General features: G+C 47.0%; 1 protein-coding gene and 1 long non-coding RNA gene across 3 annotated transcripts in view; both read left to right on the forward strand.

Moving 5' to 3' along the window:
* The window catches only part of LOC142560888 (proton-coupled folate transporter-like), a 137,630-nt gene that overhangs the window by 36,071 nt on the left and 83,460 nt on the right, over positions 1 to 18,099 (forward strand). For both annotated transcript variants that reach the window (XM_075673299.1, XM_075673300.1), the window contains exon 3: positions 13,169 to 13,440. In XM_075673299.1, the coding sequence (XP_075529414.1) occupies positions 13,169 to 13,440 (272 nt within the window). The remainder of the gene's footprint in view (positions 1 to 13,168; positions 13,441 to 18,099) is intronic.
* Positions 1,634 to 9,446, forward strand: LOC142560887 (uncharacterized). Its single transcript, XR_012823466.1, has 3 exons — positions 1,634 to 1,942; positions 8,668 to 8,804; positions 8,899 to 9,446. It is a non-coding gene; the product is annotated as an uncharacterized LOC142560887 (long non-coding RNA).

An 18,099-nucleotide genomic window follows, 5' to 3' on the forward strand; every position in this document is an offset into this window, starting at 1 on the left:
TTTACTATAAAGTCAGATCTCCAACTCAGCGGCCATTGAACATAATGTGTTTTGTATATGCATAAACCGTACCAGCTTATTGCGTACGTATCGGTTAACACGTAGTGTTTCCACTTTTCGTCGCGCAAACACAGCGATGCATCGTCTCCATCGGGTGACACGGCAGAAGAACACGCCTCAGAGATCAGAACAATCTCCAAGCGTCCTGTGCGTTTGCGCATGAAGCTACATCATCGACATCAACATCGTTTCAGCACGGTGCCAGAGAGCCAGGCGTAGCACACTCTCAAGTTCTACAAATGGCTACAGAGGGTGAAAAAATCGACCACGCCCCGCTGCTAATATAACCAGCACATTAGAAACACTTAGGGATGCCTTCTTTAGTTCCAATATCTCCCGCTAGAGGCACCATAATAAGCACAATTTTATCTTACAAACTTTCTCCTGCAATTATCGAAGCATTTTTATTACTTAAATAAAGAGCACAAAGTTATCATTTCTAATTAGATATTGTACTCTTTATTAGTGAGCTTATTGTTTTTTGTCATTATAAACGTAAATATCGTTCAGCATCATCGATCTTTCACGTGACCTCTGGCCTGGATTTTAAATTTTAAGGTATTTTTGAGTGTGCGGCGGCACGGATTCAGTCATTCGTACACTTAGGCTGGTTGCTTCTTTGTGTCTAAAACTAGTTTATTTTGCTTCGATGTCTCGCATTATTTAACATGGGGTGAAGTGACGTGTTTGCAAGCGGACTTGTAAGCCCAAAAGCTAGGTTTCGGTCTTGAGCCATTCGGAACACGTCTGCATCGAAACAAGAGCTGGATTCTGCTGCGGCTGACAACGGCAATAACGGTGAGTCGTTTAACACTGCTACTTGAATCGTTATATAATACTAGTCTCATTAACTTGCAGGTGGAGACAAGTTAACGAACTAGATTCTGCATTACATATGGGTAATCAGAACTCTCCGTTGCTGTTTCCTAAATAAACCTTCAGTTGCGAGGCCATCGTTATACACACACAATCGGGGGGAAAAAAGAGAGCGATATCGGAACGCGCGTCACATTTTTCATTTTATTGTAGCCGTGGCCATAGGTGACTGGGTAGCCTTATCACTACATCTATAAACTTTTTTCAAGTCCACTGGCAACTTCTTTTGTCCACAAAACCGAATAATGCTTTGGTAAGTGAAGTGAAAGTACAGAATTTAATGTATTAAACAGTACAAGCATGATAACTCAATATTTATTTAACATGCTGCTTGAGCACCCTAGAACAGACAGTGTACATTTGCATGTGTTCTGTAGTCTCAAACCACTACAATGTATATGTCACACGTCTTTACATTTCATATTGCAAAATTGTGCTTTTTCAATTTATGATGCAGTAAAAAATTGTTCCAGACATGCAGTAATGAGGACGGCACCAGTATAAAGCAAACATTCCATGCACTAAATAGAAGCGCTGCCTGCTACAACACGGCCATTTTGTGAACTTTGGCCGCTACTACAAGGTAAACAGCATCTGGTTCAGAAATAGATATGCTTGATATATGCTGTATTGGCTTGCTGGTCTTGAGATACATGTCATTTGTTTACAGCAGATATGAATGTTTGTTCATATTTATGGCTCAGTATAATTGGTTCGAACATAAAAGAAAACACTACATGAGTTTGGCTAATCTCTGCTGTATCTCATGTGTTACTGTTCTGCCCCAACAGAGTCTGTGCCAAGCACATCTTGATCATCACTGGAGCCCCCATCTACACCAACAGGAAGGGGCTGGAGCCGAATTTGCAAGGCTTATACACCACGAACAAAGAAGCACGTGCAGAAGAATCTGAATGAGATATCAAATCTGCAAAGGACTGTGTCAAGACTGAAAAGAGCTTCAGCCACCAATCCACCCGCACGGACATTTGGCCAAGTCATCCAGGTAACTCAAAAAGGACTTTCCAGAAATTCTTCGTCTTCAGAATTTGAAGCTACTTTGTGGGAGACGCCGCTCCCTTAACTGCGGCGATGGATGTGGAGTCACCTGGAGGGGTTCCCGGTCCTTCTACGTCAACAGCGGCCGTACTGAGAAAGCGGTCTAGTCGCCCGAGTGACACCGACAGCGAGGACACTGTGATCTACTCAGGGACCAGTGATGAAACCTTGGATGACAGTGACTTTGTGCCCGTAGCGAAGCACAAAGCAAAGCGAAGACTCATCAGGACACCTCCTTCCACAAGTAAGGCAACTGTGATCCCGATGCAAAAGCCATCAGACCTCACAATTTTATTTGTGCCTGTGGCTGCTAGCGACAATCTAAATCGAATCAACCGCCAAGCCACATCTGTGTCTCCCGAGGCACTTGTTCCAGGTCAGATCAAAGATGTAAGGATCAACGCCCGTAAGAACATCCTTGCTATAGATGTCACAAACCGCAGCGCACTAGACATTCTGAGCAACGTTAAGGTGCTGGATAACATTAACGTACGCTGCTATAAACAAGGCGATCATGACTCTACGGCTGGCATTGTGTATGACGTGGGTAATTCCATAAGTGATACTGACCTGCATATACTCATCAAGCCGGCGACAGAGGGAATTGCCATATTGCAAGCTCGTCGCCTGGGAAACTCGCAGTGTGTCAAGTTACATTCAAAGGAGACAGCCTACCGTCCCACGTCAAGGTCGGTCACTTCCGACACATTGTTTGGCCTTTTGTGCCAAAGCCACTTCAGTGCACGAAGTGTCAAAGGATTGGGCACGTTAGTACGGTTTGCACACTCCGGTGGCTCGAGGCGCAATTCAAATACTGGATGCCCTGAATCTGGTACTGTCCGGTCTTGAGAAGCACCATGGCTGCTCCTCTACATTCGTTCCTTAAAGAGGTCAAGGAAGCATCTGTCTTCTAATGGAATGTCAGAGGCATTAAATGCCGCATTTCGGACTTTCATCCGTTTATTTTTAAGAACAAATTTCCAATAATCGCCATTTGTGAACCAAACTTTGCGAGCGCCATCCGCCTATCAGGATATGAAGCTTTCATGTCTGCCAGCTGTAGCGACTGCAGCAAAGTCATTGTTTATATCAGATGCGATTTCACGTATGTTTTACACCGAGTGGCACCTGATGACGACAATCAGTACGTATGTTTGACTATAAGATGCATGAACGTCGCGCTCGTAGGTGCCTACATTTCACCTTCGAGTCGATTTGACAACGCAAGACTAGGTGCAATTTTAACATCGACACCTGGACCATGGGTTATTACCGGCGACTTCAATGCGCATCATCCGCTATGGGGAAGCTTAAAGATGGACTGTCGAGGAAGACGTGTACTATCCTTCGCGTCAGACCATGAGCTCTGCTGCCTAAATGATGGCAGTCCTACTTTTCTGTGGGGATTGGCATACAGCAGCTGCCTGGACTTAACTTTTGTTTCAAGATGCCTCAGTGCCAGTGGGCCTCTTCGATTTTCGGAGTTCTGGCAGCCCGCTGGCAGCTAGATGGCAGCCAGTTCCGGTTCTGACAGGAAGTCACATGGGCTGGGACCCCAAGACAACCCGAACCTGCCCGAAGTTTGCAAATTCGAACGCCGGTAGAGCTGGCCAAATGTAAACATGCTACCAGCATGGCAGCGCCCATAGAGGCCGGCGCGCGCTCGGCGTAGTCGGCCCATTTATGCGTTGCCAGCTTGAAAATATATTGTTGCATTCAGGGATACGATCACTTTCGCGCGATTTCACGCGACTCGGCGCAGGACGCGTACTCGGCCAATCTCGCTTGCGCAGCGTAACAGATGGCCTCCGACGCGGCGGATGAGAAGATGCGAAATCGTGATTGTATACTCGAAAGCGATAGCTGGAGGATCCCTGCTCGCAGCGATCACGTCGACCACCGGCGACATTTGATGAGTTGGCGTTGTGTCATAACAAGACATGAAAAAGCAGGTTATCGGGTACGTCTAGCTCATACGCATAAAATTTCGCGTCGACCTGCTTGGGCTTCGATTTCGTAAAGTTTGTTGTGGCTGATGGTACTTCTCATTTAAGGAGCTGGGGACGCGGCTGGCGCATGAAAATGCACGTCGCCTGTGACGAGCGAAACGTTTCACACGAAAAACAACATTGGTCGCAATCATGAGAGCAATAAATTAAGCCAATGTACGTGTGTCTAAATGTACCGAGCTAGTGCAATCAGTGTATTCTTAGATCAACGGCCTGCAGTTCGAACACATATCGGTTTCGAGCTGCCACAGCATACGACGGAGAGACGGAGCAAACACGGGCTAGCTGCAAGGCCTTCGCTAACTGCAGAGAAAGGAGATATACATACGCGAGATATGTGAAAAGGAACGCCACCAGAGAAATACGAACCCAAAATGTACCGCAATGTGTGAGTGAGCGTCTACAACTTGCCTGGAACACGATGCAGATAACATGCACGCATGAGAGCGCGGCGCGCTGTTCACCGCCGCGAAGAAGCAATCAGCTGGGGACACGCACACAAAAGCTTCAAACGGTTCACCACGGCTCGTATCACACCGCTTCGCGATGCGGAAAGGTGCGTTAGTACCTAAAAAACGCTAGAAGTAAGGAAATCCGAAGATGACCGTAGGCGGTTGGCTGAGCGAGGTAAATTTAAGTCCTCAAGCACCCGCGTTGCAATCCGTGAAGTCCCCGTAAAGATGGCGGCGAGCGCCCATCGCCTCTTTTAGTCGTCTGCTAGCCAGAGAACTTCCAGAGAGCAGCCAGACCAAAATCGTCCTGGCAGGTTCTGGCAGCCCGCGGGTAGCCAGAACCGTCCAGCGCGAGCAAAACGAACGCCCGGCGGAAGTGCGTAGCGCGGTGGGCGGAGCAACCCGAGAAAAACGAAGACGCTCTGGCTGGCTCTGGCAGCCCGCGGGTAGCCAGAAGTGGAAAATCGAAGAAGCCCAGTGTGAAATGGTTCACGGACAACGAAACTCACGGTAGTGACCACGTTCCAACATATATTAAAATCGACGGCATACGCAAGTCACACTCTACTACAATTCTTCATCACATCGACTGGCCTAAATACACGTTGCTCATGGAGAAGAATTGCCAAGAGATCCAGGACTGTCTACCTGAAAACATCGAGAAGCTAATTAACACCACTGCTCAAGAAGCCACAAGATCTTTTAGGCCTATTCCTAAATTTTCTGAATTCGAAGCAGAATTCGAGCGGCTTTGAGCAATCCACCGTCGCGCAGAACGAAGGTACAGGCGCACCAAGTCCATCTACGACCTAAGGGAGGCGAGACGCATACAGAAGAAGATCCAGCGTCGGATCACAACTCCCTGCACTCTCTAAGATGGAAAACCTTCTGTGCTTCCCTTGATCCACATAAACCCCTGTCACATATATGGAGAACAGTGTGTGGTCTTCGAACATCACCGCAACAACACCACCCCTTCAAATGCCTGGCTCTCTACCAAGGTCGCAGAGAGATCGATGTAGCGGAGGACTTCTGTTCCAAGGTTGCTGGTCTACCGCCATCGTTCGCTACACGGGATCCCCATGTTGTTCCAATCTCTCGGGATTCTCGTGTGGACAATCTGTTTTCCATCGAGGAGTTGCAGGCGGCGTTGGCAGCGTGCAGACGTTCCTCATCGCCTGGGCCTGATGGGGTGACATACGCAGCTCTTGGAAATCTTGGTCAGACAGCCCGGCATGCACTTCTAGACGTGTACAATAATTCAAGTTGGAAGGAGTAGTTCCTGCTGCATTGAAGTTCAGCCGCCTTGTGCCTCTGCTCAAACCAGGTAAATCACCCTTAGACATGGCGTCTTATCATCCCATTGCTCTGGCCAGTTGTCTAGGAAAGGTGATGGAGAGGATGGTGCTGACGCATCTAGAGCGGTATCTAGAACACTACAAGTTATGCCCTGATGCTATGGCAAGCTTTCGACGCAGACGCTCTTCTGTAGACAACGTCATAGATCTTGTCTCGTCTGTTAAGCATGAAAAAAACCTCAGGAGGCTGTCAGCGGTGATGTTCCTGGATGTTAAAGGTGCTTATGACAATGTAACCCGTCAAGCCATCCTGGACGCCTTGGGCGATGTCGGCCTAGGTGGCCTTGTTTTTCGGTGGATATGCAGCTTCTTGAAGGACAGGTCATTCTTTGTGCAAACAGAGGATGGTGCGTCATCACAACACAACACCAACTGTGGCGTACCACACGGCGGAGTCTTGAGCCCCACTCTATTTAACCTCGTGCTCATCGACCTGGTTCATACCCTTCCGCAATCCATCCATGTGTCGATTTATGCAGACAATATATGCATTTGGTCATCAGGAGCGACGCGTCCCCAGGTGCGCGCCAGACTTCAAAAAGCGGCCACACTAACATCAAGTTATCTTCGAGCACGAGGTCTGGAGGTGTCCTCCGAGAAGTGCTCTATAGTCGCTTTCACGCGCAATGCAATGAAACCGTACGTTATCAGAATTAATGGACAGCCAGTTGCCTACGAGAAGACGCACCGCTTTCTAGGAGTGATACATAATAGATCGAGACCTTTCCTGGAGTCCTCATATCTCCTACCTAAAAAGGAAATTAGTCATAACCCACGTGCTCAGATTTCTTGCGGGAAAGTCATGGGGTGTGTCTGTGAGTGTGATGCTCCAACTTTATAACGCACTGTTTCTCGGTCTCCTGTGCTATAGCTTACCTGTACTGGGTGGGACCGGTAAGACCAACCTCCGTACCCTCCAGCCTGTACAAGCTCACGCGCTGCGAATTTGCCTTGGTCTTCCCAGATGTGCATCTACGGCAGCAACAATAACCATCGCGCATGACCACCCCATCAATATGTATCTTCAAGTCGACACTTTAAGGATGCACATCAGGCACTTCGCCCGACTTCCATCGCATCATCTCGCCTCCCTTCCTGGCGTTCGACCTTGTTCAGCGTTTAGCAAGATTACTGCCGCCAACCGTGGAACTTTACCGTCAAACTTCACGCCTGCAGTACGACCATCTCTACTGCTGTGGTGCCTCCATCCACTCCAGGCTCTTCTTGTTATTCCCAGTATCAAAAAGAAAACAGAAATGTCAACTGTTACCCTCAAACAAACCGTGCTTTCAGTGCTACATGACAAACACAGAGGACGCATCCACGTTTGCACGAACTGTTCTGTCTCCTCTAAAAGTTCAGCTGGAGCCGTGGTGATTCCTGCAGAGTCTGTCACCCTCAAGTTCAAGACATCTCACATTACATCATCAACGGCTGCAGAACTCGCAGCTATCCGTGCTGCTCTGGAGCTTATTGTTCTCAAATCATCAGATTCGTGGTCCATCTTATGTGACTCAAAGGCAGCTCTCTAGTGTCTGATGTCCCCTTTCAACCACGGACCAAATGTGCAACTAGTCGCAGACATCCGACTACTCCACCATCATGCAATCAACAAGGGACACAACATCATCTACCAGTGGATACCGGGTCACTGCGGTATTTCAGGATATGACAGTGCAATGGCGCTGCCCGGTCGGCCCACGATGGTGCCCAGATTTACCCATACCGCTGTCAAGAACAGATGCAGCCACAAGTCTTCGCTCCCTCGCCTGCGAGCTTACGCAGAATCTGTGGAACACCAGTGAATTCACGAATGCATGTCTCCACAGATTGGATCCATGTCTGCAACTGCACCTACCACCAGGGTTACCACGAGCGGAAGCAACACTTCTGTGCCGCCTGTGGCTCAGCGTGGCATTCACGAACTCCTATTCATTCCACATTGGAATGGCCGACAGCCCTACTTGTGACACCTGCGACTCTGAGGAGACGATTGATCACCTCCTTTGTGACTGTCCCCGTTACAAAGTGCCAAGAAAAGTGCTCGTGACCGTGCTTGAAAAACTGGACAATCACCCCTTTACAGAGGAGAAAGCTCTAGGACACTGGTCCAGACGGGCTTCGGCACTCAAAACCTTAAGGGCTTTGCTGAAGTTTTTAAGGACATGCAAATTGTGCGACCGCCTTTGAATGTTGTAGCGCATAGTATCGCGTTACTGTGTGATTTTTCTGGTTTCCACTTTTTGTTTTTTCAACTTCTTTCTCCTTTTATTCCCTTTACCCCTTTCCCTAGCACAGGGTAGCCAGCTGGTACTTACACTGGCTAACCTCCCTGTCTTTCCTCCCCTTCGTCTCCTCCTTCTCCTTCCTTCAGATGCACCTGCAACTTCGACCAAGCACAGGCAACGCTGGCCAAAAGAGTTCCGTCAGTTCGCCCGTAATCAGCTTCCTGGCTATGTCAATTCAATTTGTGCCTAATGTAATTTCTTTTTCTAAAAATGCAAGATTTTTCATTGCCCATTCTCGTTGGAGATCATTCATCCTCATCCAAAGATAAAGGTCAGCCGATTCTTTTCTCATGCTTAATACCAGTCACTGTCTAGTAGCGTAACATATCTGTAGCAGGATCTTCTAGTGTATGTTGTCATGCGCAAGCTCTCCCCTGGAATAGCTGATCAGCATCGGCATGTGCCTTGCAATACCCTGCGCACCGTGTGCTATGCACCATTTTACTTTTCTTAATGTTTTTAGCCTTCAATGCTTGCAGAGCAGAGTGGCTTCTTTCTTGAATGCAAGCTTTCTCATTTTTCATATTCCTAGTCTAGCTGATGATTGCTGTTTTTTCCTTGATAGCCTGGGCCTTTGCGCAAGCTACACTGAAGTGACTGATTGCAGAAGTTGGTTTTGCTGCCCCACTTGGTTGTGGTCACTGTGTTACGTTTCTCGGATGTGGGGGCCTGGTCACTTGCGTTGGGAAGCAGTCTCTCGAGGTAAGCATTTGCCCCTGCAGTCCGCATAGTGACATAGGCTCCCAGTATACACGTACCATAACTGGTGCTCCCCGTTCGTTCTTTCCTGCTGCAGCCATGGGCAAATTGTGCTTGTGGCCTACCTTGGCCATGATTTGCTCAGAACGGAGACCAACATATATGCTTACATGGTTCGAAGTGTATGAAGTTGATAGCCACATGTGTGGAAAGGCCTGCAAGAGTGGCTGCCGAAGGTGATGCCCACGGAACCAGTTTGTCCATATTGAGACAAAGTGGGGCACCAAGTATGAGCCACACATTGGTGGCCCCCGAAAGAAAAGAAACATGCAGCTTGGAAAGGAGTTAACGTAAAATACCAGGTATCCATGTCGCTATGTTGGTTGCGGCAGCAGATTCCTGCGTCACCCAATTGCTCCGCAATGCGAGTTGCTCATCTTTAATGGCGACTGTCGCTGCAAACAGCTGGGACACTCTGTCCAATTTGCTTGCGCCGCTGGTTGTCGCTTGTTACCAGACCACCATGTGTGATGACGACGGTGAGCCGTTTACAAGCTCGCGTCAATAAATCCAGCATATCTTGACATGCAAATTTTATTTCTGCTCTTGCATGAGAATGTACACTGCTTCTCTTCTGCCAATAAAGTTGCACATTCTGTTCACTCACATGTGGCTTGTTTGTATGGGCGTCAGTAGAGGCTGTTTGGTCTCCTGGCAATTAGAACGCACCAGCTATGCAGCAGCCAAGGCATTGAAGTATGCCGCATAGCCGACAAGGCAAGCACGGCACGTACCAGCGCACGCTACCGGTATAAAGCGCCCATATTGGATTTTGCTCTAAAAAAAACACACACACGCACACACACTTCCGCTTTCTGATTGAGCAGCGCCATCTGGCGTCCGCCTATGCAAGTACCATGCGCTGCCGCTGCTTATTTTTGTACCACTGCGGAACGTACAGTTTCCCTTCTCTAAAGTTAGTTCTTTATTCTATGATGAAAAAGCGTTGTGGCGTCGTGCAAACAAGAACTCACATCATGCCAAAGCTCGGATAAAAAAAGACACCAGATGCTCAGCATACAAAAAAAAAATAGACATTGTTCGTGCTATCAAACGGGACACAAAGAAGTCAGTGCTGGCACGCAACAGGGATCTACTGTTGACTATGGTGTGAAGCATTTCGAATGCGAATAAGTTGCTCGGCAGCGCTGCTGCGACCGCGAAGAGATGTCAGCTACGAGGTTCGACTTTTCGCCATAATTGCCTCTGTTGTTGCCAAAGGGTCCACTAGCGACAGTGATGAGGACGACACGGAAAGCGACAGCACGGGCGATTCAAGCCCGACAGTGGCAGAAGCTGCATGTTACGTCAGCCTCATGAATGCAATCGTTGCGCGACGAGAACAGCACCTCACGATTAAAAAGGCGCCCCGCGACTTCAGCAGTGCTACCGCTCGCGTGCACGGAGAACATGCAATGCCAAAAAGGAATCTGCCATGTGTGTGTTTGCCGAGAAGAGGGGGCTGGCCGAAAAGCCGGCTCGCAGTTTCAGTAAGTTTGAGGCCGCTGTAGTCGCTGCTAGGTCGCCGCGGCATCAAATTAAAATAACACTTTTGTCGCGCGAAGTGAATAAATACTGCATGTCTTTTTCCCCTTTCATCGCACTCCTTTTGAGTTCCATTGTTGACAGGTAAGTGGGCAATCTCATCCTATTTCGGTTAAGCATTACTACCGTTTAGTACATACTTTTTCCGAGCTCTGGCCAACTAGGATTTAACGAGGTTTCATTGTAGTCAATTAGTATGCTGGTGGCACTGGCTTTATGCACATCAGTGAGAGGCATTTGGAAGAAAGATTAACTAACCATCTTTACTTTTAACAAGTGGGCACCATCTGTTATATTGCACCGGGACGCCCGCCTTGGTGCTGCCTCAGAGCGAACAAAGTTGCCTGCTGTCTGCAGTGAGTGGTGTGTTGGGCGTATCAGTCTGGAGAGTGCAAGGCATGGCTTATTTACGAAGGCAGCACAATGTGGCTACAAAAGAGAGAGGTTCTACTACTAAAGAGAGGTTCTACTACTGGCGCTTTTTAAAGCGAAGCTTTCTTTGTCTGTTCCTTCAACTTTCATGCTGCTGCTGCTGCTGCCTTCGCCACCACCGCGTGACAGCTCTAATTAACCATGACTCCTCTCAGAAGCATTGTAGAAACTGCAGCGCTTCCCTTTCTACTAACATGAGAGACCAGAGGGGACGCAGATAGAACTGGAGAGAGAAGAGGAGGAGAAGAGGCAGTTCCCATACAAGAGAGAGGGGAGGTGACGTGAGAAGGCAAGGAAACCCCAATACTATATGACATCAGTTGCGGAGACAAAGGATAAGCTTAAGTTCAAGTTACGGTACGGTACATTGCTGCTATTTCTTGAAAGTAAACGCCATGCAAATATGTCAAGCGGGCAACTTATGCAGGGTGCGCAGAAGCAGAGCCGCATTAATTAAAACGCACCGCAGAGTTCAAGAGGCATTACAGAAGTGGTCGACCGTCAAAGCAACACTTATATGCCCGCCGCAATAGCTTTCCGGCTATGACATTGCTAGAGGCCGTGGATTTGATCCCAGTCGCCGCAGCCGCATTTCGACGGGGGCGAAATGGAGAACGCACATGCACTTAGATTTTGGGTCACGTTAAAGGACATCACAGTGTCAAAATTAATCCGGAGTCCGCCACTATGTCGTGCCTCATAATCCGAGTGTGGTTTTGGCACGTACAGCCCCATAACCCAATTGAAGTTTAATTCTTCTGCCACAATGTGATGTGCCATGCGAGGCAATGACAACGCTGAACCCTATGAGGTTATAAAGTATGGCGCACAACAACGCCTCAAGCAAACACCTCTCCCTGCGTGTTCTGTGTACTACGCAAACAAACAGCAGTGGTGCACGCAAGGTAACGTTTAACATCAACTCGCCACTCTTCATGTTAGCGTAAACGTTCAAGAAATTAAGCTTTAGCTGTCAGCATCACCACTAATTATCGTCAATCAAAGCATCCGGCATGGAAAGCTTCGCTTACATCAATTCCAACAGTGTGTGGAATCTGCATATTTTTTCCCTTATTTTTCTAACTTTTTTCAGTATTCGCAGCCTATGAGGTGGAGTATTATGTAAGTGGGGTTAGAAAAGGCTAAGCATAATGAAAACGAGCAGGAGTAGTTCGTTGCATAAAATTTAGCATTACGAAATCAAATGTTATACAATAGTTAGCAGTAGAAGTCACAATTTGCTTATACGTTGTTATATTGCAGTAAATCAGCTGTGTCAATGAACCTGCAATGGTTGCAGTGGAGTAGTACATGTCATACATGAACAAATGTATCAAGGAAATTGCGGACCATGGCCTACTCATTTGTATGCATATACCACGATGCGTACAATATGCATACAATACATGAGCATTAGGATAAATACCCGCCGCAGTGGCTTAGCAACTATGGTGTTACGCCGCTAAGCACGAGGTTGTGGGATCTGACCCAGGCCACAATGGCCACATTCTGATGAGGCAAAATGCAAAAAATGCCTGTGTCCCATGCTTTGGGTACACGTTAAAGATCCCCTGGTGGTCAAACTTAATCTGTAGGCCCTCACTATGGCATGCCTCATAATCACATCTTTTTTTTTTTTTTTACTTACGTAAAACCTCACAATCCAATGCATTAGGTTAAATGGACTGCTTGCTTTATGTGCAAAAGTCGCAAGATTAAATCACAATTCGAAATTTACTACACAGTATTCGTACATCCTTACACTAAACTAACTTTCATTTCTCTGTGTGTGCCTTCGTTGAAACTTTACGCTTACGCTTGCTCGAAACACAGCAGTCGGTGCACCAAAAGCAGATTTTTCCTGCTCCAATGGCTGCTCCAAAATGCTGGAGAGCATTCCCACCACCAGGCCCGTAACCGGGAGGAAAGTTAAGGGGTCCTGAAACTCCTTGAAATTATTGCTGCGGCGACATACTGCTCAGTACAGCTTACACATGCTATGTCATTACAGGTACATACATGTAAATATACAGTACTATATGTATTATATGCTATATATATGCTATATATGCTATATATATACAGTACTATATGCTGTCGTATGTCAGCAGTGTGCTTGATTCACATGCAAGAATAAGTGAATAGAAATGTTTGGAGATGGTCACTGTTGCCCCGCAAAACCCTTCCCAAAAATACTGCTGATGCTGTTTGGAATTGTGTTGGAAGATCATCACAATATGCAATAGCTTGTAGCAGGTAGGATGAAACAAAGTGTTTATCTTGCGTGTTTGATTTGGGTTGAGTGAAATAAAGCAGAACTTACCTCGCAGACGACCTGCTTGATGGACACAGGGGAGCTGGACGTTGCAATGCCGGACAAGAAGGCATCCGCGGGGGCACTGCGACGTGTGGACTGGCTGCACTTCGTGCGCACACTGCATCTAGAGCTGTTCTTGTTTGTGTACGCCGTGTCATACTCCATGCGGCTCGTCATGACCCAGGACCTGCTGCTGACCAAAGCCTGTCTGCAGCGGTACAGCATCAATGCCACAGCATGCCGCAACCTCTCCTGGAATAAGACTATCAAGGACGATGTCACACGGTGCGTGTGGCTTCCTTATGGAACATGAAATGATGCTCATAGCTACAGCCCATTTCGCAATTGAAGGCTATACTGCAAAGGTTTTTTTCACTGTTTGAATTCTTGATAAAAAAAGGGTGTGTTACATATAAAAGAAACATATTGATATGCATATGTAATTTAATAGTCACAACCATATGAAGCCAACAGGTAATGATAGCCTAAGACAGCATAACAGAAGTAATTTGCACTTTTAATGGAAGTGTAGAACTGATAAATTGAAGGGGTTAAGAGACAGTAAGAGAATGGTGTAGATCAGAGAGCAAACGGGCATAGCTGATACTCTAATCGGCATTAAGAGAAAGAAATGGAGCTGGGCAGGTCATGTTATGTGTAGGTTAGATAACAACCGTTAGGATCACAGAATGGGTTCCAAGAGAAGGGAAACGCAGTTGAGGATGGCAAAAGACTAGGTGGGGTGATGAGATTAAAAAGTTTTCAGGCGCAAGTTGGAATTGGTTGGTGCAGCACAGCGGTAATTGGAGATCGGGGGGAGAGGCCTTCTTCCTGCAGTGGACTTAAAATAGGCTGATGATGATGATGATAATGATCCACTCATCAGGTTTGGTGAAGAAACACCTTCTGGGGATAGCATGTGCTGCTGTGAACGTCTCAGCCAAATTTTGCAGTTGTTTGCGGCACGTGGAGCTCACAAGCAGAGCATTAAGTTACATATTTCTCAAACACTTGTTTCAAACAAAGCTTTCTCCTCATTGCCTCAAAGCTGCTGGCGGCTTGCTTATGTCATTATATGCAAGATTCCAATAGATGGCTGCCATTGGTTGATAGCTGACATTAGTCAAGACGGGTGTTTCGATCAGTCTGCTCCTTCGTACTGTTACTGTGTATTTATGGGCACAGTTTAATGAGCAGACTAAAGTAAGCGAAAATCTGCTTTCGAATTTCTGTAAGAATTATGTACCTCCAAAAGAAGCCGACTATCACGTCTGTTCACACTCGGTCGCAGCCGCCAGTGTAGGAATTAAACTTTTGCTGCCCTGTTTACTGGTGTTTTAGCCATTGGGTCTTGCTAATTTCAATGAGTTTTAAACACTCAACTAGCCTCAAACTATCCGAAACTTGAGGTCGGACCACACGTACACTTGCCAGCTCATGCACAATCCTGGCTGCTTCTGGCTAAACGTGTTGGCAATAATTGCTTCATATTGAACTATTGACGCTTCAAAATACGTAATTGTATGTGGCTATTGGTATGATCAGTCTAGCTGGTGTAGAACAAAGCCTGTCTGCACTATGGAGCATGGCCGCACTCTGCGAGCACGCACTTCGGCCCTGTTGCGCACAAAGCAGACATTGCGCATACGCACACTAAAGTTGCAGGCAGCTCCGATCTGCTACGTAGCATTGATACCACTGCCACCGTGGGGTGCCACGATAAGTCTGCTTGCTGAGCTCACTGCGGCTCGCTGAGGACAACCGCATTTGGCATGTTGTAGGTGCCAAAATTGGAAATGGGGGCAGCTATGGGAACATTCAAAATCAAATTTGAACCGTGCACCCCTGTGACATTCAGTAGGCAGAGAATTGTGGGCATGGCCTACTCCACCATAGCCTTCGCAGTGCAAGGCATTAAAGAAGGAAGGGGGGCTCCGCGAAGTGGATCACAGGCGATCTTTGACCAGCAATAATTCTGCTTCTGCTAAATGCACTGAAGTACTTCTTACTGCAAAATATTTCTGAAATAGCCTAATTTAACTTCAAATACATTTCTTGACTTTGATAAAAACTGTTTCAGAGCCCCTCTAAAGCGAAATGAAAGTCGACGAAAAAATAACTAGCCGCTGGTAGAAGCCAAACCCACAACCTCTGCATTATGCATATGTTGCACTACCAGTTGTGCTACGGCAATTCCTGTTCCCACATCTACTTTCTTGGGTAATTATATGAGTGCAAGAACTAACTTTAGGAACAGATATGTCTTTTATTTTTTCATAGTGAAAACACTGAATATGGCAAATTAGTCCTGTGGAAGCCCGCAAGGTGGAGGAATGTTCATGAAAGGGAAATATTATCGTCCATCCAACTATAGCATGAAGCTACAAAAGAAGCCCACATGGGATTCTCATAAAGAAGACCTCACAGTTGAAAAAAGTTGACCTGGTACGTGATTCAAACGTGGGACCAATGCCCCTCCGGTGTGGATCTACCATCTGAGCTAACCAGGAGGCTCATAGATTGTTGAGAACGGGGGAATTAATGAATGACTTGAAGCACTGGGACATTGACTATGGCACATCAGTTCTGCAGCAGTCTTGTTTGCATTTCACAATTGCTGGTTCTCATTAGTCAGCTTCTGCGCAGTAGAACCGTGTTATGAAGTGAAGTGTACGCAATATATTGCGGTAGGGCCACTGTCATGGGACACCATACATGTCCTTTAATTATACACACACGCATGGGCCGTTCCTGGTCACACTACGAGTGCTGAGGCATCTAATAACTGCACTGGCAGCCACTCAAACTGTTTCTGACTTTGTGCTGTGGTGATTTGCACCCTTCCTTACGGTTATATTTTCCCGCTGATACATTTTTTTCTCCCACAGTCCCTTTAAAAACGTATCAACGGGGTTCTACTGTAGCTACTGTCGAGAACATCTTTGCCAGGCATAGCATTCCAACCTTAGTGCTTAGGGACAATGGTTCTCGCATGACCTGCACAGCCTTTCAGAACTTCACAAAAGAGTATGGATTCATGGATGCCACCAGCAGCCCCTGCTTTCCGCAGTATAATAACGAACAAGAGTGCATGGTCTGTACATTCAAGGACTTGCTGCGGAAAGCCTCAGACCAGTACCTGGCACTGCTGGCATACTGAAGCACCCCTGGGAAGTCTGGTTACATTCCCGCACAACTTCTCAGGGGTTGCTTACTTCGAACCTGCGTTGCTTTTCCCAAGCCGGTATAAATCCAGATTGGTCGCAAGTTGAAGACTTCAAGGACTCTGACACAGCTAAAAGGCATCGACAGGCGCAGGATTTTTACAGATTCCACTGCTACAGTGAAATGCACTTTTCACTGTAGTAGTGACAGATGGCTCAACTACTCTGTTGCAGAAAAAAAAATCTTTAATTGTGTCATCTTGGCTTTACTGTGAACAAAACAGGCAATTAATGCTCATACACAGGGCGATAAACTGAAATCAAGAGTGTGATGGAATCAATCCCATTGGGTCGAGATGGAACATGATGAAATAAAACACCGACCAGAAAAGATTTAGTAAAGTTAATGTTTCAGCTCTCACACAGGGACCTTGTTCACAGTCTTGTTTTATTCCATCAGGATATTAAACTGAGCCCACAGCTAAACGCTTGCCCTGTGCGAAATTTTAGCGGAGAGCAACCAGCTGTTTAGCTGAATGAGCCGCGTACACCTGGTGCCCGTGTTTATGCAACACTCCTGCTGCATTTTTATGTGCATTGTCATAGTGTGCTTGCAGAAGTGTGTGCAGCAAGTGCAATGCATTATAACTGACAGTGGAGCAAAGGTAGAGCGCAGTACAGCGTGCAACATGAGCCTGAAAGAAAACTGTCAGTGTTTGTCAGTCCCAAAGCAAGTCACATAGTATTTGAATGCTAGGCTTGAAATGCATGGTTGTGGGTTCAATACTGAGTTTACAGGCGCAGACGTTTTTAGAGTGTAGCTCTTAGGCACCCGTTCCTGCATTTCGTGTCAGTGTCCCTCGGCGTCACGGTGAATGAGCAGAGGATGAAAGAGGTGAGCGCAGAGCGCAACAGGAGATAAAAGATGGCAATAGCGAAGAGAATGCGAGGAGGGTGCAGCAGAACCATGAGGCGGAAAGCAGAGGAGGAGGGTATGGCAAAAGCGTGAAAGGAAAAGCATAGTGCCGCACGAGACGGGTTCTGCTGCATCAACCACTATGAGATGGCACCAGAGTAGCATGCCATTCTCTGTTCACCGATGGCTTGCAGCGAGCGCATCCACCGATGCCATATGTATATGGAAACGAAGTGCTGCACGAGTAGCGGTCTGTCTACAACGGCTGCTGTGAATCGCACCCATGCGTGAGCCATGCGCTGCTTCTCGCGATCTCCAAATAAGCGAGGTGGTCGCACCACACTTGACTCCGTTTGCAATGTGCCGAACAACACAGGTTGTCCGCACCAGCCAAGATATCGCAAAATGAAAACATGTATAGAAGTATGAATTCTGCATTAGGGAGTATCGTGGTTTTGTGATTTTTTTTCTTTGTTGCATTGCGTCACAACTGAAACAAAGTGTGACAAATGAACTACTAGAATGTTTGGTACATGTGTGGGCCATGTTCTCAATGTGTTGTCTCTTTTTGATGCCATTAAAGATAAAGTACAAGGTTCATTTAATTTGCCTGCAACACTGTGAACCATTTAGTGGTGGGACACAAGAAGGTAAGAAATTGTGAAGCTTGACCTCAGGAGTGCAGCACAGCATGACATACAAGACGAATGCAGAGGCACATACGCGGTGCAGACATTCGCCTAATATACACTGTCTGTCAGTTTGAGAGGTCCCAAACCGGTATAGTCGGCTTCCAAGGCGTAAAACACACCCTTTGTTGCATAGACACAGCAGACACATGTAAGCAAGGTTTCAACAGCACTT

This window comes from Dermacentor variabilis, chromosome 10, assembly GCF_050947875.1.
Source record: "Dermacentor variabilis isolate Ectoservices chromosome 10, ASM5094787v1, whole genome shotgun sequence".
NCBI lineage: Eukaryota > Metazoa > Arthropoda > Arachnida > Ixodida > Ixodidae > Dermacentor > Dermacentor variabilis.